This window comes from Dreissena polymorpha, chromosome 4 (assembly GCF_020536995.1).
Source record: "Dreissena polymorpha isolate Duluth1 chromosome 4, UMN_Dpol_1.0, whole genome shotgun sequence".
NCBI classification, from domain to species: Eukaryota; Metazoa; Mollusca; class Bivalvia; order Myida; family Dreissenidae; genus Dreissena; species Dreissena polymorpha.
Genome location: NC_068358.1, coordinates 29,142,470 through 29,168,045, shown reverse-complemented (window position 1 = coordinate 29,168,045; position 25,576 = coordinate 29,142,470). Strand labels below are relative to the sequence as shown.

General features: G+C 37.6%; 1 protein-coding gene across 8 annotated transcripts in view; it reads left to right on the top strand.

Moving 5' to 3' along the window:
• The window catches only part of LOC127880323 (uncharacterized), a 64,651-nt gene that overhangs the window by 7,384 nt on the left and 31,691 nt on the right, over positions 1 to 25,576 (top strand). For 6 of the 8 annotated variants that reach the window (XM_052427704.1, XM_052427710.1, XM_052427706.1 and 3 more), the window contains exon 2: positions 24,404 to 24,580. In XM_052427704.1, coding sequence (XP_052283664.1) covers positions 24,449 to 24,580 — 132 coding nt within the window. In that variant the 5' untranslated portion in view covers positions 24,404 to 24,448. Of the gene's footprint in view, positions 1 to 18,009; positions 18,102 to 24,403; positions 24,581 to 25,576 lie in introns of all 8 variants that reach the window. The other 2 variants (XR_008049514.1, XR_008049515.1) reach the window with 2 other exon arrangements.

Sequence of the window (25,576 nt, the reverse complement as noted above, 5' to 3'; positions counted from 1 at the left end):
TGTGGGTGATGTTGTTAAATTTTCTTATACAGCTCTAGAAACACGTTTTGAATACGTGAATGGAAATCACATTTTTTTTCTAAATCTTTTTTTAATACTCGCTTAATAATTTTGTCGTATGATATCTCGAATCAAGTCGAAAATTAATCCTGTTTTTGAAAAACCCTGCCTTTAGGTATCACGGCCCTTGACTATTGAATTTTGTGTGTGCCACTATGTGACACTGTGTTTATCTGTAGTATTGTTTAATTCAATAAGAGGACACAGTGTTAAGTTAATGTGTATTTTCCACAGCATCTTTCTTATCGGCAAATCAACTATTCCCTATGGAAGCGTATATGGTACACCCTGATGCTGTGATGATGTCAACATTCTATGACGGCATGATATGAAAAAGGTGTCATGACGTAAAAAATAACTCATCGTGTCGACTAAAACTATGATGGAAAGTCATTTTCACAAGAGCATGACGCCAAACATTATGTTGATTTGTCGATCATGTCGACCAAATATTTTTTTCGGGAAAAGCCGGAAAGATTTACGTCGAGACTTTAACTTGATGTCGTTATGGCGAGTAAAATTAAGCGGGGAAGAAGCTTCACAACTATGTCGACTTACCATGTAATTTCACAGTAAGTAGATATAAATTAATCCGACATGACCATATTATTGGGTCGTACCATACGCTTCCGTAATTCTCCTTTCTGCGTCAGCTTTTTGTTGTTATTTTCACATCATCATAATTATCTTTTTTTTCTAGATGTAGGTGAACGCTTGCTGCGTTACTGTATTATGTTAACACAGTATGCAGCGTTTGGAATGTTCAACTGTATTTTTTGGCATGCTACCAATGCTAATATATATATAGGGCCAATAAATGGCATGAACTAATGAGTCTACCAATGATGTCTAATGAGAAAAGTAGACCCAAGATCTTTGATTTAGTGGCTATGGAAAGGATATAGAAACATCTCCAACAATATACATGTAAACACCATATAAGGTTTTATATAGACTCTTATTATCAGTTCATTACACCACAGAATCTTTCCAAAATTCAGTTGGCTTTCAATACAATTACCAGTTTATAACATTTAAATAAACTCTCTTATTGGGATTTTTAAATATCTAACTCCAGATGTATGAAAACTGTTCTTTGTGTTGTTTTGTATAGCCCAATATCCTAATTCAAGCCTTGTCCAGTGATGCAAACCTCGTTTAAAATAAACGCAATATCATAATTCATTATGTCAAAAATGTTCCCAAAGAATTTAATTAAAACAAGTTATTGATATAATATATTGCCGATATTTCCGCTGTTTCTATATCACCCCTCGCTGTATGTTATAGGAGCATTCGGTCGGCGATTCTGCTAGGCGCTGGAATTACTTCAACTTTCTAGTACAATAATTCGCAAGGCGAATACGTTAAGAGTATCATATACATTGGTATAATATATCCCCCGGTAGGGTGGCATAAAAAGGCGCATTGTCCATCCGTTAGTCCGTTCGCCCGGATTGCTCAGGTGAGCTTTTGGGATCAGTCTTTGTACGTCGTCTGTCCGTCCGTCCGTCCACATTTGGTTTGTAAACACTCTTAGTCTAGAGGCCACATGTCTTGTCCGATCTTCATGAAACTTGGTCAGGAGATTTGACCCAATGATACCTTGATCGAGTTCGAAACTGGGTCATGATGGGTCAAAAACTAGGTCACTATGTCAAAAAATAAAAACCTTGTAAACACTGTAGAAGTCACATTTCATGCACAATCTTAATGTAACTTTGTCAAAATGTTTGTCTTATGACATGTTCGTTGAGTTCAAAAGTGGTTTCGGTCCGTTGAAAAACATGGCCGCCAGTGGGTGGGGCAGTTTTCCTTATTTGGCTATAGACAAACCTTGTAAACACTGTAGAGGCAACATTTCTTATCCGATCTTCATGAAACTTGGCGAGAAGATTTGCCCCAGTGATACCTCGATTAGTGGGAAACTGGGTCATGCTGGGTCAAAAACTAGGTCACTAGTTTAAAAAAAGAAAAAAAATGTAAACCATGTAGAAGTCACATGCCTAATCTGCATGTAACTTTGTCAAAATGTTTGTCTTAATGATATGTTGGTTGAGTTTAAAAGCGGTTCCGATCCGTTGAAAAACATGGCCGCCAGTGGGCGGGGCAGTTTTCCTTATTTGGCTATAGATAAACCTCGTGAACTCTCTAGAAGTCACAATTTTTCATCATGAAACTTGGTCAAAGCATTGGTTTTATTGATTTCACGGACGAGTTCGAAAATGGTCCGGATCTGTGAAAAAAATATGGCCACCAGGTGTCGGGGCAGTTGTCTCTCTCTATATATATAGTGAAAACATGTGAACACTCTAGAAGTCACATTTTTTGGTCCAATCTTCATGAAATTTGGTCAGAACATTTGTTTCCTAGAAACGTGAGTTTAAGTCGAAAATGGTTCAAGTCCGTTGAAAAACATGGTTGCCTGGGGGACGGGCTAGTTTTCCATATATGTATTTAGTAAAAAAAGGCTTGTGAACTTGCCCAATCATCATGAAACTTGGTCAATACATTGCTTTATTGATATCTCGGACGAGTTTGAAAATGGTCAAGATCGGTGAAAAAACATGGCCGCCAGTGGGCGGGGCAGTTTTCTCAAGATGTTATAGTGAAAACATGTGAACACTCTAGATGTCACATTTTTGGCCCAATTTTTAGCTCGCCTGAGCACAATGTGCTCATGGTGAGCTTTTGTGATCGCCTTTTGTCAGTCGTCCATCGTGCGTCGTCCGTGCGGCGTCAACATCTGACTTGTTGACAGTCTGTGGGCCTCATTTATTGTCCAATCTTCATGAAATTTGGTCAAAAGATTGGTCTCAATGATATCTTGGATGAGTTCAAAAATTGTTACGTTTGCTTGAAAATCATTGCTGCCAAGGGGGCGGGGCATGTTTTCTTATATGGCTATATATGGCTATAGTAAAACCTTGTTAACACTCTAGAGGCGACATTTTTTGTCCGATCTTCATGAAACTTGGTCAGAAGATTCCCAATGATATTTTGGATGAGTTCTAAAATGATGCCAGTTGGTTGAAAAACATGGCCGCCAGGGGGCGGGGCATTTTTCATTACATGGCTATAGTTAAACCTTGTTAACACTATAGAGGCCATACTGATTGTCTAATCTTCATGAAATTTTGTCAGAAGTTTGGTCTCAATGATATTTTGGATGAGTTCGAAAATAGTTACGTTTGCTTGAAAAACATGGCTGCCAAGGGGCGGGGCATTTTTCCTTATATGGATATAAATGGCTGTAGTTAAACCTTGTTAACACTATAGAGGCCACATTTATTGTCCGATCTTCATGAAACTTGGTAAGAATATTATTCCCAATAGTACCTTGAATGAGTTTTAAAATGATGCCAGTTTGTTAAAAAACATGGCCACCAGGAGGCGGGGCATTTTTCCTTATATGGCTTTAGTAAAATATTGTTAACACTATAGAGACCACATTTATTGTACAATCTTCATGAAATTTGGTCAGAAAATTGGTCTCAATGATATCTTGGATGAGTTCGAAAATGGTTACGTTTGCTTGAAAAACATGGCTGCCAAGGGGCGGGGCATTTTTCCTTATATGGCTATATATGGCTTTAGTAAAACCTTGTTAGCACTCTAGAGGCCACATTTATTGTCCGATCTTCATGAAACTTGGTCAGAACATTCTTCCCAATAATATCTGGGATGAGTTCTAAAATGATGCCAGTTGGTTGAAAAACATGGCCTCCAGGAGGCGGGCATTTTTCCTTATATGGCTATAGTAAAACCTTGTTAACACTCTAGAGGCCACATTTATTGTCTAATCTTCATTAAATTTGGTCAGAAGATTGGTCTCAATGGTATATTGGATGAGTTCAAAAAGGTTATGTTTGCTTGAAAAACATGGCTGCCAAGAGGCGTGGCATCTTTCCTTATATGGCAATATAGGGCTATAGTAAACCCTTTTTAACACTCTAGAGGCCACATTTATTGTCCGATCCCCATGGAACTTGGTCAAAAGATTCATCCCAATAATATCTTGGACGAGTTTGAAAATGATGCCAGTTGGTTGAAAAAACATGGCCGCCAGTTGGCGGGGTATTTTTTTCCTTATATGGCTATATTAAAACCTAGTTAACACTCTAGAGGCCACATTTTCCGATTATCATGAAACTTGGTCAGAAGATTTGTCCCAGTATTATCTTGGACAAGTTTGAAATGGTTCCGGTTGCTTTAAAGACATGGCCGTCAAAAACAAGGGGCGGGGCATTTTTCCATATATGGAAACATTGTAGACGCCACATTTATTGTCGGATCTTCATGAAACGTTGTCAGAAGATTTGTCACAATGATATCTTTGACGAGTTCAAAAATGATTCAGGTCTGTTGAAAAACATGGCCACCAGGCGGCCATTTGTTGTTCATTCTTTATGAAACTTGGTTAGAACATTGTCCCATTGATATCTTGGGCCGCAAAGAACAGGTTATTTCTTTTTATCTCAGGTGAGCGACTTTGGGCCTTTCAGGCCCTCTTGTCATGAAATTTGGCTCGATACAAGAGTTGAGTTCGAAAATGGTTCGGTCCATTGAAAAACATGGCTGCCAGGCATGGAAGGGAAAGACCGCCAATATTATTCATCACCAGAAATGTTGCACGTGTTCAATATTCAGCTCATTTGTTTAACAGAGAATTGTTTAAATGCAACATTTAAATGTCTGTTTTGTACAATTGTAAAGAGTAAAATGTTGTATGTTCCGATTCTACAAAAGGTTTAAATGTGTAAAATCAAATATGTAACTTCTTAAACTTTTTAAACTACAGATCTGAAAATGAAGATAATGCATACCAGTATATAAAATATACATCTTCATATACCTAATATTGTAGTTTCATAATAATAAATAAAAGATAAAAAGATCCATCTGAAAGTAAGTTGATGACAAACTAGATTAGCACACGCTGGGTATGCGGATACTTTGATAACAGATGGCACTTCGATACCAGATAACAACAAAAGCCACGCGCGAGAGTTAAGTTCATCAGTGTTTTTATGCCCCCGGATCGATAGATCGGGGGTATATTGTTTTTGGCCTGTCTGTCTGTCATTCTGTCATTCTGTCCCAAAACTTTAATATGACAGTAAAGTTTTGCAATTACTTTGAAATATTTAACATAGCAACTTCATATTTGGCATGCATGTGTATCTCATGGAGCTGCACATTTTGAGTGGTGAAAAGTCAAGGTCAAAGTCATCCTTCAAGGTCAAAGGTAAAAAACACACAAAAACTTTAATATTACAGTAAAGTTTTGCAATAACTTTTGAAATATTGAACATAGCAACTTCATATATGGCATGCATGTGTATCTCATGGAGCTGCACATTTTGAGTGGTGAAAGGTCAAGGTCATCCTTCAAGGTCAAAGGTAAACAAATACAAAAAACGGCGCATTAGGGGGCATTGTGTTTCTGACAAACACATCTCTTGTTTTAAAGTTATATCATAAAGATTAGTTTTTTAGAACAAGGCGCATGGTCGAGTTTATTAATGGTGTATCCTTTTCTATTGCAAAGAAAAAACATCACGGAAGAATGGTAGATTTTTCCAAAAAAAAAAGAAAGAAAATTCGGTCGGAAAATAGCATAAACTGGATGAACAGTAAACATTTCAACAAAATAAAACTACTTAGAAATATTGCAAGATTTTTTTGTAATGTAGAGTAATCATTGTGATTCAAATACGTACATTTTGATAGTATTCACTGAAATATAAACGAAGATAGAGCATGTTTAAAAAGGTGGTATTCATGAAGTTGCGGATATTTTGATTCCCGATATAGGGCACTTCGGATAACAGAGACTTTCAACAAATTGTGCACTCTGATAACCGAGTTTTATCTTCTACCTGAAATGCATTTATGTATATTATGACTATTCTTACCAAACATTTTGAAGTACGAATAAATTTGCACTGTCAAGCCCGAAACATTGGGAATCTATGCATAACGTAATTAAATACACATGTAAAATATAACCAATGGCATTTTTCGTTTTTAAAAATCTTATAACTATTTTTTTTTATCACATGCTATACGCTGTTTCCAATGTAATACAACCATTACATATTTTTTTTATTACACATGTGTAATACAACATTTTTAAGCGTTTTCATTGGCTTAGTTTTCGTTTTTTGACCAATCGCATTTTGTTATTTAGCTTAGTATAAGCCGAGGCATTCCAAATGACGCCAGGAAATGTAAACAATATGCGAGATTTATCATTATGTTTGCGTAAATATTTATTTAATTTGCTCATTTAAAAGCATGTGATAAAAAGATCGGACACTCGTTGTCATATCATACCATATTTCATTAAACTCGTCCAGGAAATTCGTTAGTAAGCTCGCCAAAGACTCGCTTACTAACATAATTCCTGAACTCGTTTAATAAAATATGGTATGATATGACAACTCGTGCCAGATCCTATATATATATAATTAATATTATAAGTGCAAATTTTAAATAAGATGCACATGCTTATTTCTGAAGTAATATATTTCAAGTGACGACCGAAAATAAATAATAAACTTGTTTTTAAGTGGTAAATTGAGATTAAGAGAATTGAAAATACAACAGATCATGTGGATAAACACGACAGTGTTCAATTGAACTTATAGCAGGACTCTAGATAAGGGGAGCAAGGGGTCTTTAAGCGGCCAATACACCTCATAAAACCTTTGTCATTGGAGCTCATTAGAATCGCATCATAGAGACGATACTAATGCGTTGCCACAACATTTAAAAGATTTTGGAAAACCCTCTTTATATTGATCTCTACTTATAGAAAGCACTTCCCTTTACACCTCCCTTTCCCTTTTATTATCATATTCCAAAGGGATAAGAACATATTTCGGTAATTCGTTTTTAATTTACGTCAGAACATACATTTTTATTAGCTCGACTAATATATATGAAATATATATAGTGGAGCTATCCTACGCACCCCGGCGTCGGTGTTGCCGCTCCCGTATCCATTCCCGTTGGCGTTTGCGAATAAATGTTAAAGTTTTCGTACTACCCCAAATATTTTCAATGTCCCTTGACATATTGCCTTCATATTTTGCATACTTGTTTACCATCATGACCACAACCTATAAACAAGAGCAGACAACTGTATCAAGCATTTTGACAGAATTATTGCCCCTTTTATACTTAAAATATGCATATTATTGATAAATCTATGTTAAAGTTTGCATACTACCCCAAATATTTCCTATGTCCTTCGACATATTGCTTTTATATTTTGCATACTTGTTTACCAACATGACCCCAACCTATAAACAAGAGCAGACCACTGTATCACGCATTTTGACATAATTATTGCCCCTTTTATACTTAGAATATGCATTTTATTGATAAATCTACGTTAAAGTTTGCGTTCTACCCCAATTATTTCCTTCCTATGTCCCTTGACATATTGCTTTCATATTTTCCATACTTGTTCACCAACATGACCCCAACCTATAAACAAGAGCAGAAAACTGTATCAAGTATTTTGACAGAATTATGGCCCCCTTTTATACTTAGATAATTGAACATTTTGCTTAAATTGCCATTTCTTTATTTATGACCAGATTATTAATACTTTGACAAAACAACACTTACCTGAATGGATTTCACCCAAACAATACCCCACGCCCCAACCCAGAATCCCTACCCCCCCCCCACCTCTCCCCCCCAAAATTTATTATTATTATAATTTTTTTCCTTTTTTATTTTCGGAATATCATCTAATAAGTGACCACACCCCACATTATACCCACCTCTCAACCCCCTCTCAACCCCCACCCACCCCGCAGGCCTTTTTCTGCCTATCTCACGGGTCCGATAGTCGGACCCATTCCAAATGCCAAATATGCATATTTTTTCCCATTCTTCACAAAAAAATCCCTTTAAAAAAAAAAGTGTCTTATGACATTTGATTATAAGACTCTTTATCTCAATTTTTTTTTAACAACCTACAAAATATATAACCATAATTTATATGATTGTTATCCAAAATGACTGGAAAATGAGGCTTTTGTCGATGAAAATTCTTCCCAATTTGGAAGATTTCGCGACTCGAAAAATCCTAATCTTGCTAGGTACTTTTTCCCAAAATAGACAGAAAAAGGCCTGCCCCCCCCCCCCCCCCCCCCAAAAAAAAAATAATTTTGTTTTCCTTTTTTTATTTTTGAAAGATCGTCTCATAAATGACCACACCCCACATTATACCCCCCTCTCAACCCCCCCCCCTATCCCCCCTCCCAAACATTTTTTTTTTTCCTTTTTTTTATTTTTGAAAGATCGTCTAATAAATTATTGAATATGAACAATTTCCCCATCATGGCTTACGTTATACTGTCAGCCATTGGATAGTCGAGCGTGCTGTCCTCTGACAGCTCTTGTTTATTGCCTGCTTGCTATAGCAGTATTCTACAGAGAATTCTCCATTTCTGATTCAATAAATAGAGTGTGTTAAATCTGGAAAAAAGTGTCGAGTTATCTGGAAATGAAGTGCTATTGTTTTTGAGATGATCGGTAAAAGAAGTGTCCCTGAATTTGGCATCCGACTATTAAAACTTTTGAATTTCCTCAAATACGTTATTAAACTAAAGTTTAACATGTTGTAACAAAAATGGACATATTGATCTTTTATTTCGATCAGTTGGCACGTTCTTGATATATTATGCCCCCCCCCCCTTCGAAGAAGAGGAGGTATATTGTTGTGCTCATGTCGGTCCGTATGTCCGTCCGTCCGTCCACCAGATGATTTCCGGATGATAACTCAAGAACGCTTAGGCCTACGATCATGAAACTTCATAGGTACATTGATCAGGACTCGCATATGACCCCTATTGATTTTGAGGTCACTAGGTCAAAGATCAAGGTCACGGTGACCCGAAATAGTAAAGTGGTTTCCGGATGATAACTTAAGAACGCTAATGCCTAGGATCATGAAACTTCATATGTACATTGATCATGACATGCAGATGACCTCTATTGATTTTCAGGTTACTAGGCCAAAGGTCAAGGTCACGGTGACCTGAAATAGGAAAATGGTTTCCGGATGAAAACTCAAGAACGCTTATGCCTAGGATCATGAAACTTCACAGGGACATGGATCATGACTCGTAGATGAGCCCTATTGATTTTCAGGTCACTAGGTCAAAGGTCAAGGTCACGGTGACCCGAAATAGTAAAATTGTTTCCGGATGATAACTCAAGAACGCTTATGCATAGGATCATGAAACTTCATAGGTACATTGATTATGACTCGCAGATGACCACTATTGATTTTCAGGTCAATAGGTCAAAAGGCAAGGTCACGGTGACTCAACTTAGAAAAATGGTTTCCGGATGATAACTCAAGAAAGCTTACGCCTATGATTATGAAACTTCATAGGTACATTGATCATGACTCGCAGATGACCCCTATTGATTTTGAGGTCACTAGGTCAAAGGTCAAGGTCACAGTGCCAAAAAACGTATTCACACTATGGCTGCCACTACAACTGACAGCCCATATGAGGGGCATGCATGTTTAACAAACAGCCCTTGTTTCCAAGTATTTTTATTTTGTTGAAATACGTACGGAGCATCGAATTCATGACGATTATCGATGAAATTTTATCTCTTTTCTTATAATCCACTGTTTTTTGTCACGACTTTCTTGCTCCGCAATACGAAGTACTATACCATTAATTGACCAAACAATGTTACGTGTCTGAAAACCAAATGAACAGAACATAAACGCAAAAAAGCTGAAGAACTCAACTTTCGCGAGTGGCTTTTGGTGTTGTCTGGTATTAAAGTGCCATCTGTTATCAATGTATCCGCATTCCCGGCGTGTTAGCATGTTGAATATTTTCAAAGTTGTACGATCGGTTTTAGTAATCTGCTACAAGTCAGCATCTAACAAGTGTACACTATACAATCGTACAGAACACAAGTTGACAACTCACAATTCAACATTTTACAACGCATTTTTAAGTCAACCGGTGTTAGGGTACAAAATGTCATTTGTAGTAACCACAGGTGTTGGGCGCGTGGCCAAGTCACTTAAACACTATCAATATGTCATAAAACAACATTTTTCATCATTTTGACAAAAAAAACAATTTGATATAATTGTGTTGGGAAAGGTTGCCTCGTGACGAAAAATGACCACGAACGGCTACTTACCAACATAAGCTACAAGAAAACACTTCTCGAACTCGTAGAAATGCTAGGTCGGCTCTCGTCTGACCGAACGTTCAGTGCCGATTTTTACAAGAGTTTAACTATCGAAATATCCCAGCTACCAAACATAATCCACATTAGTACAATAACACGTGCAACATTTTGTAGGGAAAGGTTGCCTCGTGACGAAAAATGACCACGAACGGCTACTTACCAACATAAGCTACAAGAAAACGCTTCTCGAACTCGTAGAAATGCTAGGTCGGCTCTCGTCTGACCGAACGTTCAGTGCCGATTTTTACAAGAGTTAAACTATCGAAATATCCCAGCTGCCGAACATAATCCACATTAGTACAATAACACGTGCAACATTTCTGGTGATGAATACTATTGGCGGTCTTTCCCTTCCATAGCCGGGGGAGGGGCGCATTTTCCTTATATTTAGATAGTAAAAAAATGCTTGCGAACACTCTAGAAGTCACATTTTTTGCCCAATCATCATGAAACTTGGTGAAAACATTGCTTTGATTTATATCTCAGATGAGTTCGAAAATGTCCCGATCTGTCAAAAAACATGGCCGCCAGGGTGAGTGGGACAGTTTTCTTTATATGACTACATTGTATAGAAAGCTTGCGAAGACTCTTGAAGTCACAATTTATGCCTTATCATCGTGAAACTTGTCAAGACATTTGTTTTATTGATATCTCGGACAAGTTCGAAAATGGCTCAGATCGGTGAAAAAACACACTTCTTAGCTCACCTGATTGCTTAGGTGAGGTTTTAGGATCAGTCTTTGTCCGTCGCCCGTCCATCTGTCCACATTTTTCAAGCATTCTTTATCGAAGTTGCTGAGAAGCTATAAGGCCACATGATCTCAGTCAAGTTTGATAATGAGCAAAATTAGATTAGATTGTCAAAATTGTTATTATATTATACAAAATCATGGTAAACACTCTAGAGGTCACAATTTTGTTTAAGATGTTATGAATCTTGGTCATAATAGTTAATTTTGTAAGCAAAGTTTGATGTTTTGTCATTGGGTTCAAAATATAGGTAACCAGGTCAAATCTTACAAAAACCTTGTAAACACTCCATACGCCAGAGTTTTGATTCAATAATGATGAAACTTGACCAGGATGTTTGTCTGGACAATATCTAGGTCAAGTTTGAAGTTTGGTAATGTGGGAAAACCCTCAAGGTCATTGGGTCTATTATTACAAAAACCTTGCAAACACACTAGAGGTCATAGTTTTGGTCCAATAATGATTATACTTGAACAGGATGTTTTTCTTGATGATATCTAGGCAAAGTTTGACATTGGGTCTTGATGGGTCAAAATCTTGGTCACAAGGTCCAAATCTTACAAAATCCTTGTAAACACATGTAGAAATAGCGTTACTTGAAAATGTTGACATTGCAAAAAAAAATTGCAATAGACAGTACTCAAATCAGAATTAATCATATGCTCACACTGCAAAAGTAAACAGAATAGAACCAATCTAATATGCTCACTGAATTTTTAACTAAGCAATGAACAAGGCCTTGTAAAAAAGGTGAGCGAACTAGGGCCATCTTGGCCTTCTTGTTTGGGTTGTACCTGCATGACCTACAGATGAAGTGTCAAATTTGTTCAATTACATTTACTTTTGACGAAGATACGGGCTTTTGACTGATCTTATGTTTTGCCCTGGGTAGTAGTAAGCTTTAAATGCAGATATTTTTTTTGACAAGGGAAGTTATTATTGTTAATTAAAGGGATATAATCCATGGAATAATCTGCTATTAATAGAAAGTTAAAGTCATGGGGATTTCTGACAAAAGTGGATATACATTTTTTTTATAATAACCGTTTTACGGAGGTTTTTTACGAAACGGTCTCTGATATTGATCTGATTTTTGGTATGTGAGACTACATACATGGCCTACAGATGACGTGTGTAATTTGTTCCGGTCAATTGATTTTTTGGCGAAGTTATGGGCTATGGACTTAAACATTTTCTCTATGAATCCCGTTTTTTACGCAACGCTTTCAGAAATTGAATTAATTTTTGGAAGCAAGACTACCTACATGACCAACAGATAAAGTGTTAAATTCGTTTCGATCCATTGATTTTTGGCGAAGTAATGGGCCTTGGACTTACACATTTTCTTGATAGTAACTGTTTTCCTGATTTTATTTACGCAACACTTTATATACGCCCCTTTTTCAAAACGGGACGTTTTATGGTTTCACCCTTGGCAGGCGGCGGGCAGGCTGGCGGACGGGCGGGTGGGCGTGCGGGCGGGCGGTCGGTCGGCGTCCACAGCAGTTTCCGCTCTCTATTTCAAAAAGTTTTCTTCCGATCTTCACCAAACTTGGTCAGAAGTTGTTTCTAGACAATATCTAGGTCAATTTCGAATATGGGTAATGCCGGGTCAAAAACTAGGTCACGGGGTTTCCTAGTGCATTTCAAGGATTAAGCATGGTTTCCGCTCTCTAACTGAAGAAGTTTTCATCCGATCTTCACCAAATTTGATCAGAGGATGTATCTAGACAATATCTAGGTCAAGGTCGAATATGGGTCATGCCGGGTCAAAAACTAGGTCACGGGGTAACTAACTGCATTTCAAGGATTTAGCATGGTGTCCGCTCTCTAATTGAATTAGTTTTCATCCGATCTTCACCAAATTTGGTCAGAAGTTGTATCTAGACAATATCTACGTCAAGTTCAAATATGGGTTATGCCGGGTCAAAAACTAGGTCACGGGGTCACCAAGTGCTTTTCAAGGATTTAGTAAGGTGTCCGCTCTAAAATTGAAGTAGTTTTCATCCGATCTTCGCCTAATTTGGTTAGAAGTTGTGTCTAAATGATATCTAGTTCAAGTTCAAATATGGGTCCTGCAGGGTCAAAGTCTAGTCCACGAGGTCACTAAGTGCATTTCAAGCATTTAGCATTGTGTCCGCTCTCTAATTTTTATCCGATCTTCACCAAATTTGGTCAGAAGTTGTGTATACATGGTATTTAAGTCAAGGTCAAATATTGGTCATGCAGGGTCAAAAACTAGGTCATGAGGTCACTTAGTGCATTTCAAGCATTTAGCATGGTGCTAACTCTCTAATTGAAGTATTGTGAAAAAATTTCATCTCAAAACGGATTGACCTACTTGCTTTTGCAAGCTAAGGAAATCAGACCAATCAGCGCCAAGTTCTTAAAAAGCAGTCAACCAATAGGAAATCGTCTCTTTTAGCGTAGTCTTATTTGCTAAGATTCTTAAGTATCTCGTTTATATTCAACGTTTTAAGTTGTTAGAAGTAAAGCTTTTTTTGTCCCCTACCGGCTTCAACGGAGGGTCCTTATGGTTTGCGCTCTGTGTGTCCGTCTGTCTGTCTGTGAGTCTGTCTGTCACACTTTTCTGGATCCTGCGATAACTTTAAAAGTTCTTAATATTTTTTCATGAAACTTAAAACATGGATAGATGGCAATATGGACATTATGCACGTAATTCATTTTGTTCCTACGTCAAAAATTCTGGTTTCTATGGCAACAAATAGACTAGAAATACTGCTGAAAATGGTGGTTTTCTGGATCCTGCGATATCTTTAAAAGTTCTGAATATTTTTTCATGAAACTTGCAACATAGAAAGATGACAATATGGACATTATGCACGTCATTTCATTCTGTTCCTACATCAACAATTGTGGTTGCTATGGCAACCAAAAAAATAATAATCTGGAAATGGCGGAATTTCTGACAATGATGGAGCCGGTAGGGGACCATATTGCTTGACAATAGCCTTGTTAAATTATTATATTTTTATAAGAGCACGGCATCAACACTGCACAGTACCCTATTATGTTTATGGTTCAGCCCAGTACAATCGGGCTGACTATATGGCCGTTTTCGGCCTTTTTAACGCGCAGTATATATGTTAAGCAGTGTGCTTGGGCAATTGTTTTTAACCGAAGTCCCGAGGGTAAATAACCCCATTAGTCATTTATTGAAGTAGTTTTCCTCTGATCTTCACCAAATTTGGTCAGAAGTTGTGTCTAGATGATGTCCAAAACATTCAAGCGGGCGAATCTTGTGACAGTTTTGCACTCTTGTTTATATTATGCTGATTTTTGTTGTGTGAGTCTACCTTTATTACGTACAGATGAAGTGTGAAATTCGTTTCGATCCATAGGTTTTTGGTGAAATTATGGCCTATAGGCCTAGAAATATTCTCTATTATAATATATCCGTTTTCTGGAGGATATTTTACGCAACGCTTTCATATATTGAGCTAATATTTATGCCCCCCTTCGAAGAAGAGGGGGTATTTTGCTTTGCTCATGTCGGTCTGTCTGTCGGTCGGTCGGTCGGTCAGTAGGTCGGTCGGTCGGTCGGTCGGTCGGTCGGTCGGTCGGTCCGTCCGTCCACCAGGTGGTTGTCAGACGATAACTCAAGAACGCTTGGTCCTAGGATCATGAAACTTCATAGGTACATTGATCATGACTTGCAGATGACCCCTATTTATTTTGAGGTCACTAGGTCAAAGGTCAAGGTCACGGTGACCCGAAATAATAAAATGGTTTCCGGATGATAACTCAAGAACGCATACGCCTAGGATCATGAAACTTCATGGGTAGATTGATCATGACTCGCAGATGACCCCTATTGATTTTGAGGTCACTAGGTCAAAGGTCAAGGTCACGGTGATCCGAAATAGTAAAATGGTTTCCGGATGATAGCTTAAGAACGCATACGCCTAGGATCATGAAACTTCATGGGTAGATTGATCATGACTCGCAGATGACCCTTATTGATTTTGAGGTCACTAGGTCAAAGGTCAAGGTCACGGTGACCCGAAATAGTAAAATGATTTTCGGATGATAATTCAAGAACGCATATGTCTAGGATCATGAAACTTCATAGGTAGATTGATCATGACTCGCAGAAGACCCCTGTTGATTTTCAGGTCACTAGGTCAAAGGTCAAGGTCACTGTGACCCGAAATAGTAAAATGATTTTCGGATGATAACTCAAGAACGCATATGCCTAGGATCATGAAACTTCATAGGTAGATTGATCATGACTCGCAGATGACCTCTATTGATTTTGAGGTCACAAGGTCAAAGGTCAAGGTTACGATGACCCGAAATAGTAAAATGATTTTCGGATGATAACTCAAGAACGCTTTTGCCTAGGATCATGACACTTCATAGGTACATTGATCGTGACTCGCAGATGACCCCTACTGATTTTCAGGTCACTAGGTCAAAGGTCAAGGTTACAGTGACAAAAACGTATTCACACAATGGCTGCCAGTACAACGCACAGCCCATATGGGGGGCATGCATGTTTTACAAACAGCCCTTGTTAGTATGTGTGTCTACCTACATGACTTACAAAGTAAGTGTGAACGTCGTTCTGGTCCATTGATTTTGGCGAAGTGATGGTCCTCGGGCTCGGACTGAGACATGTTCACTATACTAATCGTTTTCCGAAGTTTGTTTCGCAACACTTTCAGATATTTAGCTAATATAAATTATTTCTGGTCCATTGATTTTTGGCCTTGTCATTATTTATTTTTCTTCAATATTTTTTCCCTGAGTATTTTTACGCAACGCTTTTATATATTGAACTAATTTGTGGCAGGTCAGTCTACCAACATGACTTACAAATGAATTGTGGAGTTGCGTTCCGGTCCATTGATTTTTGGCTAAATTGTGGGCCTTTTTTTCTAAAATAGCTGCTTTGCGGCTTCAAAGCGCAGTAGGAAGCAGTGCGTTTCACAAACACAGATTTGATATGTAATAACACATCGATATCCGTTGTAACATCCCATTGCGTCAGACGCAGAGTGCAGACCAGACACACTCTGTTTAGCTTGCAAGACAAACGACGCGAGGTCACCCTACATTTGACGCACCTTCGTGTTTTTATGCCCCCTTTCGAAGAAAAGGGGGTATATAGTTTTCGCACTGTCCGCCTGTCAGTCTGTCACACTTTTCGTGTCCGCTCTCTAATTCAAATAGTTTTCATCCGATCTTTACCAAACTTGGTCAGAAGTTGTATCTAGCCAATATCTAGGTCAAGTTCGAATATGGGTCATGCCGGGTCAAAAACTAGGTCACGGGGTGACTTAGTGCATTTCAATAACTTCTATCAAAGCGTTTATTGGGGGCATATGTCATCCTATGGAGACGCTCTTGTTTTTTTTTCAAAACCATGCAACTAATGCGAGTGATACGTGCGGCGTGCTTGAATCCTGCTTGAACTTTGCGACGTTCATAGATTTACACGGTAGTCGCGCGGTTGACGAAGTAAACTCGTCTCAATAATATATCCTTGCGGAAAAGCCACTATGCATGATCCATCATGTTTATTTTGTTTAATTTAATGCGTGTTTTCTAAGTGTGTTTATAACCATTTTGATTTTCTAAAATGCCACCTCACGAAAAAAGTGACTTGGGCGTTTGTTTGAACGGAAAAAAGCCACGAATTGTTCAGCTTATTTTAAATTGTATCAGTCTTGCTGATAACGTGGTATGATATTGCAGTATCCAGGGTCCAGGATCAACGGGGTTTAAACAAGGGCTGGACAGAATGTAAACACACCGTTAAGAACATTAGCTTTGCAAATATCTCAAGTTATTGAAATACAATTTATTATTGCAAAAATCTTTAGTGCACAAAAGACAGTGTTTTGTTTCGTGCATTTTGTGCCGATATCTTGAGATGTAAGAATAAATCATTAAATATGTCTGAAATCGGTGCATTATGTTCACGTTGAGTGCAGCATAACTGTGAACCTTAATGCGTTACACGTCGAATTTTTGGCCAAAAACACAGGCTTATTTAATAAAATAATTCTGATGTATTTCACATTTTCATAAGAAGCATAAAAAACTGTTGAAATTCATAATAATTAATTGTTCTAAAAAGTTATTTGAAGAAAAGCACCACATACCAGTGTGTTTACATCCATTAACGTTCAATCGGAAACCCACACAGTCACGTGATCCTGCATTCTGGTATCAATAGCGCTGTTCAAATATTGCATATACTAATATTAAATGTACAAGAAACATTTTAGCATTAAATAATAAATGAACTCGGATTGTTACCACCAACGTTAAACGCGTTTAACCTGTCGATACTGTGAGAATAATTTATTTAGTTTCAACCATATAAACATTAATTCGATGGATACAAGTCGATGAGAAATAAAGTATTGGAAGGTTTATCTTGACTGCTGTCATAGAAACCAAAACCAACAAAACACGATGAAGAATCCTGCTTTGACGGACTTAAATCCGTAGCAAGTATAGTCGTTAAACAATTGATGCTACTAAGTTGATCTGCAATTTTAAAAGTATACTGTAAGTTGGGAATACAGTTTTGCTGCTAGACAGTGCTGATTAATATGTGCACATTTATCATGCTTTATCAAGGTTTTGTAGTAATACAGTTAAGCTGGGTGTCTAGGCTGCTAGACAGTGCTGCTTAATATGTGCACATTTATAATGCTTCATTGACGTTATTCCGCAGAGTATTTGCAGCTTCCGAAAGGTGTTGTTGAACTCGTATTGAATGTTAGGAGAAGTGACATCTAGTTGGTTTCATTGAATGTCTGGAGAAGTGACCTTCTATAGTGGTTTTCATCGCTCGTTCTGATCGACACACAGTAGCGTGGTTGTCTCTGACGGATATTGTTTTATGGACGAATCTTGCAATCGTGCATTCACACCTATAACATAATTACAGATACATTATTAAATTTGCAGGGAATTTGAATACATTTTAATGAGTTGTAACAAGTCTGGACTTTTCTGCATTTTGGCCGACTAATGGACGACTGAAGAAAGTTACATTCAAGGTAACTTAAAATATTATGTGTACTGATCCGTTATACATTTCGTTAAGTGTTTATAAGTTCAATATATTAAATGACCGTCCATTTTATATTGATTCTATAAATAACCCGTGCTCTGGGAAAATCGGACTTAATGCATGTGTCGTCCTAGCTTATCCTGTACAGTCCGCACAAGCTGACAAGGGGCAATATTTTCCGGCGTTACTGGAATTTCGTTTTTGAAAAGACTTCTTATGGAACATATAATTAACAGCGGAAAGTCTAGTCGCTGATACAGGCTTTTGTAGAACGTTTCTTTGCGCAAATGATTAAGCCCGGTTTTCCCGGAGCGCGGCTTAATATATATTACACCGCTCACTGTATGAAACAGCTGTAGCGATTCTTTAGGGACTCGCTTCAACTATCGTTGACAATTATATTTGTGATGCACATTCTGGTATAGATGTTAATAACTAATCGATCTGCCGTAATTGCCTTGCTATCTATTCTTCCCGACGCCGTTGTGCAAAGATGATTCTGTACTGGTAGACATGATCTCAATAAATACCTTCCTCTTTACAGTTTTGAATGAGTACTTAAATTTATTGCACTGTTATTTGAAGATTTACGTCTACTCATGCAATTGTTAGTTTTCCGATGGAAATTGCATATTGCGACCTTCAGCGCGACATATAAAGTTGATATGTGTTGGAAGTGTAATTTAGGCGCTTGTCGGCGGTCTGATTGATATAATCATCAAAAACTCTTTAATTTTCCCCCCTCCGCTAAACGCAGTTGTAAGGGGGGGGGGGGGAACTTTTTAAAGGTTGTCCGCCTGGCGTCGTTGTCTCCTGTTTTTGCCCGGAACATACCTCGGAAACGAAACATGTTATCAACTTGACAGTTCATAGGCAGGTACATCTTAAAAGAACCACAACTCCTGCTTCCATTCTTTTAGAGTTATTGGCCTTTGTTAAGTTTTTACTTAAATTTTGTCCGGAGACAGGACTTTTTAGCTCCACTGGCCAGAGGTCAGCGGGGCTTATGTCATGGTCCTGTGTCCGTCGTGCGTGCGTGCGTGCGTCCGTGCGTTAACTTTTTCTTTAAACATCTTCTCCTAAAGTACTGGTCCAATTCTGATGAAATTTCTCAGGAATGTTCCTTGGGTGAAGCTCTTTCAATTTGTTCAAATTATGCCACTGGGGTCAAATTTGATCACGCCCTGGGGGTCACAAAATTGAAAATTTGCTTATATAAGGCCTATTTTGTGAAAACTTTCTTCTTTTTTTCGTCCATAACCATTGGGCCTATGGTTATCAAATTGGGTATGTAGAGACATCTAAAAGTCTTCTACCAAGTTTCTTCAAATTATGCCCCTGGGGTCAAATTTGACCCTGCCCCGGGGATCACAAAATTGAACATATGCTTATATAAAGCCTATTTTGTGCAAACTTTAAAAATCTTCTTGTCCATAACTGTAGGGCCTAGGGCTACCAAATTCGGTATGTAGTTACATCTAATAGTTCTCTACTTAGTTTGTTCAAATTATGCACCTGGGGTCAAATTTTACCTTGCCTCGGGGTCACAAAAATGAACATATGCTTAATATATCCGCGACCCGCGAAATCTCTCCGCATTTTACACTGGTAGATTCTGCCTAAGCATTTTTAACCAGGTTTTCCGAAGGAAAAAACTGGTTATTAGATTGGCGAATGCGGGCGGGCTGGCTGGCTGGCTGGCGGGCTGGCGGGCGGGCGGAACAAGCTTGTCCGGGCCATAACTATGTCGTTCATTGTCATATTTTAAAATCATTTGGCACCTTTGGTCACCATCATTGGACGGTGTGTCGCGCGAAATAATTACGTCGATATCTCCAAGGTCAAGGTCACACTCTGAGTTCAAAGGTCAAAATTGGCAATAAATGAGCTTGTCTGGGCCATAGCTATGTCATTCATTGTGAGATTTTACAATTATTTGGCACATTTGTTCACCATCATGGGACGGTGTGTCGCACGAAAGAATCACGTCAATATCTCCAATGTCAAGGTCACCACAACTTAAAATAGATTTATTTTGAAACAAACTTACAAAGGGGGTTAATTTTGTTTGTTCATTTCAAAAGTTCAGTTTGAGTTGTCTCCCTTAATCAGATTTTTTTTCACAATGAAAACCTGGTTTTGTGACAATTTAGTCCCTTGTTAAAACTAGCGATATAATTGGCTGTCGTTTCCCAATCTTCCAATTAAAATCGGTTTCATAAAATGTGTTTGGTATTTCGTATGCAAATGGCGCCGTTGTGAAGCGAAAATTAAGATTATTGAAATGACAAATATCAATCGACTTACATCATATAGTTTGAAAGGAATAATGAAATGTGTTTGTCAACGATAAAGACTACGTTTTAGAAACAAAAAACACATATTTTGTTTAGAAATGTGCACAGTAAATTTGTGTCACGGAAACCAGTGTTTCTGTTTGCAAATTGGGAGTTCAGTCTACTCGCGAAGAAAAACAATTTAGAAGAGGATCTTTCGAACATGGAAATAGACAAACATGATTTGATTTATACGAAAGTGGATCTGTTTATAATCAGATTCATATGCATATTCTGCTTTATTATGTTTGTCACGCTGTTCAGTTAATTGAAATAACATTGAACTAAAGATGTGAAATGCAAGATATTGAAAGGTAAACAAATTATATATTATATTAATTTAACTCAGTTTAATACATCATTAACACAAGAAAAACACTCAAGTGTGTTTGTTTATATTTAGTCCATTAACCTTGTTTGTATATAACATTTTATAAAAAATTTGTATTGTTTTGTTTGTTTTCACCAAATTGTTAGTATTATACTTTTATGTTAACATTCTCAAAATTCTTGTTTTATTATAGGCCGTATTTATCCAAATAAAAAAATTGAATGACATCATTTTATGATTTATAAACAGATTGCAAAAAAATATTTGTTCAAGATAAACTTAACAACAAATTGTTACATTGAAATTAAGTGATTTTAATATTCAGTAGCAAAAACGTAAGGAGAATCCAACTTAAAAAGATGTATCTATTAAAAGTATATTCTACCAATGACGTGAACAATCCCCTTGTTTATAACATGACTGCCGCTAAGTCTATTACTAGCAACCTATCAGAGAATAGGTCAGATACCTTATTTCAATATATGGCAATCCTAGTATTTTTCAAAAACAAACATGACAGGTAACCAATGTCAGATGGAAAAAATAAAGGAAAGTTTGGTCAAGCTAATTGTTTTTCATGATATCTCTTTAAGCCTTACGCCATATGCAAGTAGTGTTGCCATGATCGCAACATCTTGATGAATTATAATTCAATTTTTTTTCTCATTAACATTTACTTTGTTTCACAAACAACCTCTACAAAGTTATCATTCCTACTGCCATTCGGCACCTCATGAACCTGAAAAACTCGTAACTTTATGTTTCCTCAGGCAAATATCTTGTTTGTACAATAAACAATTTCTTCACCACGTTAACAATCCTGCTACACTCACTAATGCCTCAAGAATGAAGTAAATTTCATGTAATCTACGTCATTAGGTATTTTGCATATGTCATAAACTATATAAGTAACAGAAACTTTGAAACCTACAAACACTTTTTGGAATTTTGGAAAAAGATTCATGATTGAATGAAGGAACTTTCATTAATCTTGTAGAACATACGTAGATTTGATCTTCAGCATCTAAAAATATGTGAAATAGAAAGAACGACAATATCTTTTGGAGAGATTAATATACCTACGTTATAAGCAAAGGACCTGTGCGACCATTCCCGGACTTTTTAGTGTGTTTAGTTAACACCGTAGTAACGTTTTCCATATATAAAAAATGCTCACCCTTCCAACTTTAAGCGCCCAGTGGGACCAGGGATAGAAAGAGAAAGTCGCATGCTTGAGTACATTTCAACCCATGCGCATTGCACGCTTTTTTGCATAAAAAACAGTGGAGCGATACAGGGCCACCATGGCCCTCTTGTTCTGCCTTTCTCACGGGTCCGATATTGGGCCCCATTCCCAATGCCAAATATGGATAGTTTTTTCCTTATTCTAAAAAAGAATCTAAATTTCCCACCGAAATTATCAAAGCCGAAACATGCGTTTCCCGGTAGGTATCCTTAATGACATATTAAGCTATGTAATTTATTTGAACTTCAAGCATAACCAAGACTGTTTTTTTATCATACACATACTTACGTTAGCAGTTGACAATGACTGTTGCATGGTAAAAAACAGTTTAATACTTTAATCCTAGCACTTTTGGGCAAAAGCTATGTATGAAAACATTGGATTTAATAAGAAACAAGAGCTGTCACCATAGGATCTCTTATGCCCCCTATAAACGCTTGATAGAAGTTATGAGCTTTTTTCGAATTCTAGACGCAGATTTCGAAACCTAAACACGGACCCTAAGTTCAAGGTCAAGGTCACAGGGGTCAAAATTTGTGTGCGTATGGAAAGGCTTTGTCCATATACACATGCATACCAAATATGAAGGTTATATCTCAAGGGACATAGAAGTGATAAGCATTTTTCGAAACCTAAAGGCAGATTTCGAAACCTAAACGCGGACCCTAAGTTCAACGTCAAGGTCACAAATGTCAAAATGTTTGTGCGTATGGAAAGGCCTTGTCCATATACACATGCTTACCAAATATGAATGTTATATCTCAATGGACATAGAAGTTATGAGCATTTTTCGAAACCTAAACACAGATTTCAAAAACCTAAACGTGGACCCTAAGTTCAATGTCAAGGTCACAGGGGTCAAAATTTGTGTGCGTATGGAAAGGCCTTGTCCATATACATATGCATACCAAATATGAAGGTTACATCTCAAGCGACATAGAAGTTATGAGCATTTTTTGAAACCTAAACGCAAAGTGTGACGGAAAGACGGACAGACAGACGGACGGACAGTCCGATCACTATATGCCCTTCTACCGGGGGCATAAAAAAATCTGAACAATAATTTTCCGAATAATGCTTTTGTCAATGAAAATTCTTACCAATTTTGAAGATTTCGCGACTCGGTAAATCCCAATTTTGCTAGGTACCTTTTCCCAAAATAAACAGAAAAAGGCCTTGGAAAATATGTCGAAAAATGATGGTGGTATAAACTAAACACTTCATATGTAGGTACATCTTACACAGGGGTGAGTCATGCACAAAAACCAAACCTCTTGCCCCCTATTTCCATAGTTATTTCCATTTGTTAATGTGTGCACTTACATTTTGTCCGGGGTATATTTTAAAAACTCCGTGGAAACGTATCAGGTAGGTACTTCTTATTGACGTGATCTTCAATACACAAGAACCATGACTCTTGCTTTTATATACAGATTGATTTGTATCTTTATTTTAAAGTTATATTTTGAATAGTTATATCGTGCAAACTATAAAAGGTATCAACTTCATTGATAGGGATAGTTCTCAATAATCGCAAGAGCCTATACCACTGCTATCAGAGTTTCACCGTCATTATGCATGTTATTTCCATGCCAAAATTGTATCCAGTGCATATCTCGACTTCATCATGAAGTATCTAGTCGAAACTAAATTAATTGCATTTTTGGGGAAGTATCTAGGCGAAACTGAATTAATTGCATTGTTGGGAAACCAGTTCTTGTAATTGAACTGTCTATCTCCTGTGACAATACGCGTGGTATTTTAGATTTGACAATGACTTTCTAGTTAGGTGTATTCTGTTGGTCTTTACATTGTAACAAGACCGTAGTTGTAGAATGTATTTGTTTCATCATGATATTACCCTCATTATGTAATCTATGTTTGCACATGTAATATGTGAAACGGTTTGGAAATTGCATTGTGGGCCCTTGTGAACGAATCCCTTTCATCAACACATGCTCCGTATAGTAATATTTCTGTTGTTGAGCCAATTGCGGCGATAACAAATACTACTAGTATGTCAGTAATTTTGTCTGTCTCTTTTCTTATCCATTAATGTCCTTATGTAAGTTTGACTTTATAGAAAATTGTCTTACAAATATTATTAATTCCAACCTCAATTCGACATAAAAGATATTGTATCTTATGACACGAATGTTTGATTTAGGCCATTACTGACAATCCATGGCTTGTTTTATTTCCAACATTCTATAAACAGTGTCAAGTAAATATGTTAATTAGCTTTTGCCATAAACGCGCAACAAAAGGACATGCACCTGTTAATGAAAAAATGTAGATTAAAAAAGCTAGATTTGAACATCTAATTTTGCTAGTGAGAGTAGTAAGTGTCCTCATCTTCATTCTTATCGTTGCAGCTAGTTAGATAGTTCCCACTGAAGTCCCAGCCACGCTCCGGATCGATGGACCACGAGCAACACATAGCGGATGCGTTCGCCAACATCCACAAGCACGAATGGCAGGTTGCGCGCGCAGCTCTGAGCTCTTCAAAGCATGAGGAGGAAATAGTCTACGTGCTCATGAGGATTGTACGGGTAAGGCTGAATTTATTTTAATGATTGAGACGATTCGAACCTTAGACCCCTGAGTTCTGGTACCAGTGTTTTACCTCTAGATCTCCGATCCGCTCATATATTGCTTTGGTTTAACGATTAATATCACCACAGAAAAGGGGAATATATTTATATATTTATGCGCTCTGTCAATTGCGATGATGTAGTATCTAAATTCTCTTCCATTGCCTGTCAAGTTATCATTATCACCCCGAACTCGTACATTTTTTAGCTCAACTATTATATATAAAATATACATAGTGGAGCTATCCTACTCACCCCGGCGTCGGCGTCTGCGTTAGCGTCTGCGTTAGCGTTAGCGTGCAAATGTTAAAGTTTTCGTACTACCCCAATTAATTTCATTGTCCCTTGACATATTGCTTTCATATTTTGCATACTTGTTTACCAACATGACCCCAACCTATAAACAAGAGCAGACAACTCTATCAAGCATTTTGTCATAATTATGACCCCTTTTCCACTTAGAATATGCAGCAAATATTAAAGTTTTCGTACTACCCCATTTATTATGCCCCCCTTCGAAGAAGAGGGGGTATATTGCTTTGCTCATGTCGGTCGGTCGGTCGGTCGGTCGGTCGGTAGGTCGGTCGGTCGGTCCGTCCACCAGGTGGTTTCCGGATGATAACTCAAGAACGCTTGGGGCTAGGATCATGAAACTTCATAGGTACATTGATCATGACTCGCAGATGACCCCTATTGATTTTAAGGTCACTAGGTCAAAGGTCAAGGTCACAGGTGAAGGTCACAGTTACTGGAAATAGGCATTTTTAGGATTTAGCATGGTTCAAACAAGGGAAACAACTACCGTTTATGCATGTTCTTTTTATTACAGCATTTGCCTCCCTTTAATTCATTAAAATCTCATTTTACAGCAGAGATTCCAAATCTGACCTGTAAATGAGCCCCATATTTACTGCCAGTGCTAGGTTACCTTTTCCCATTTGATCATTCTTAAGT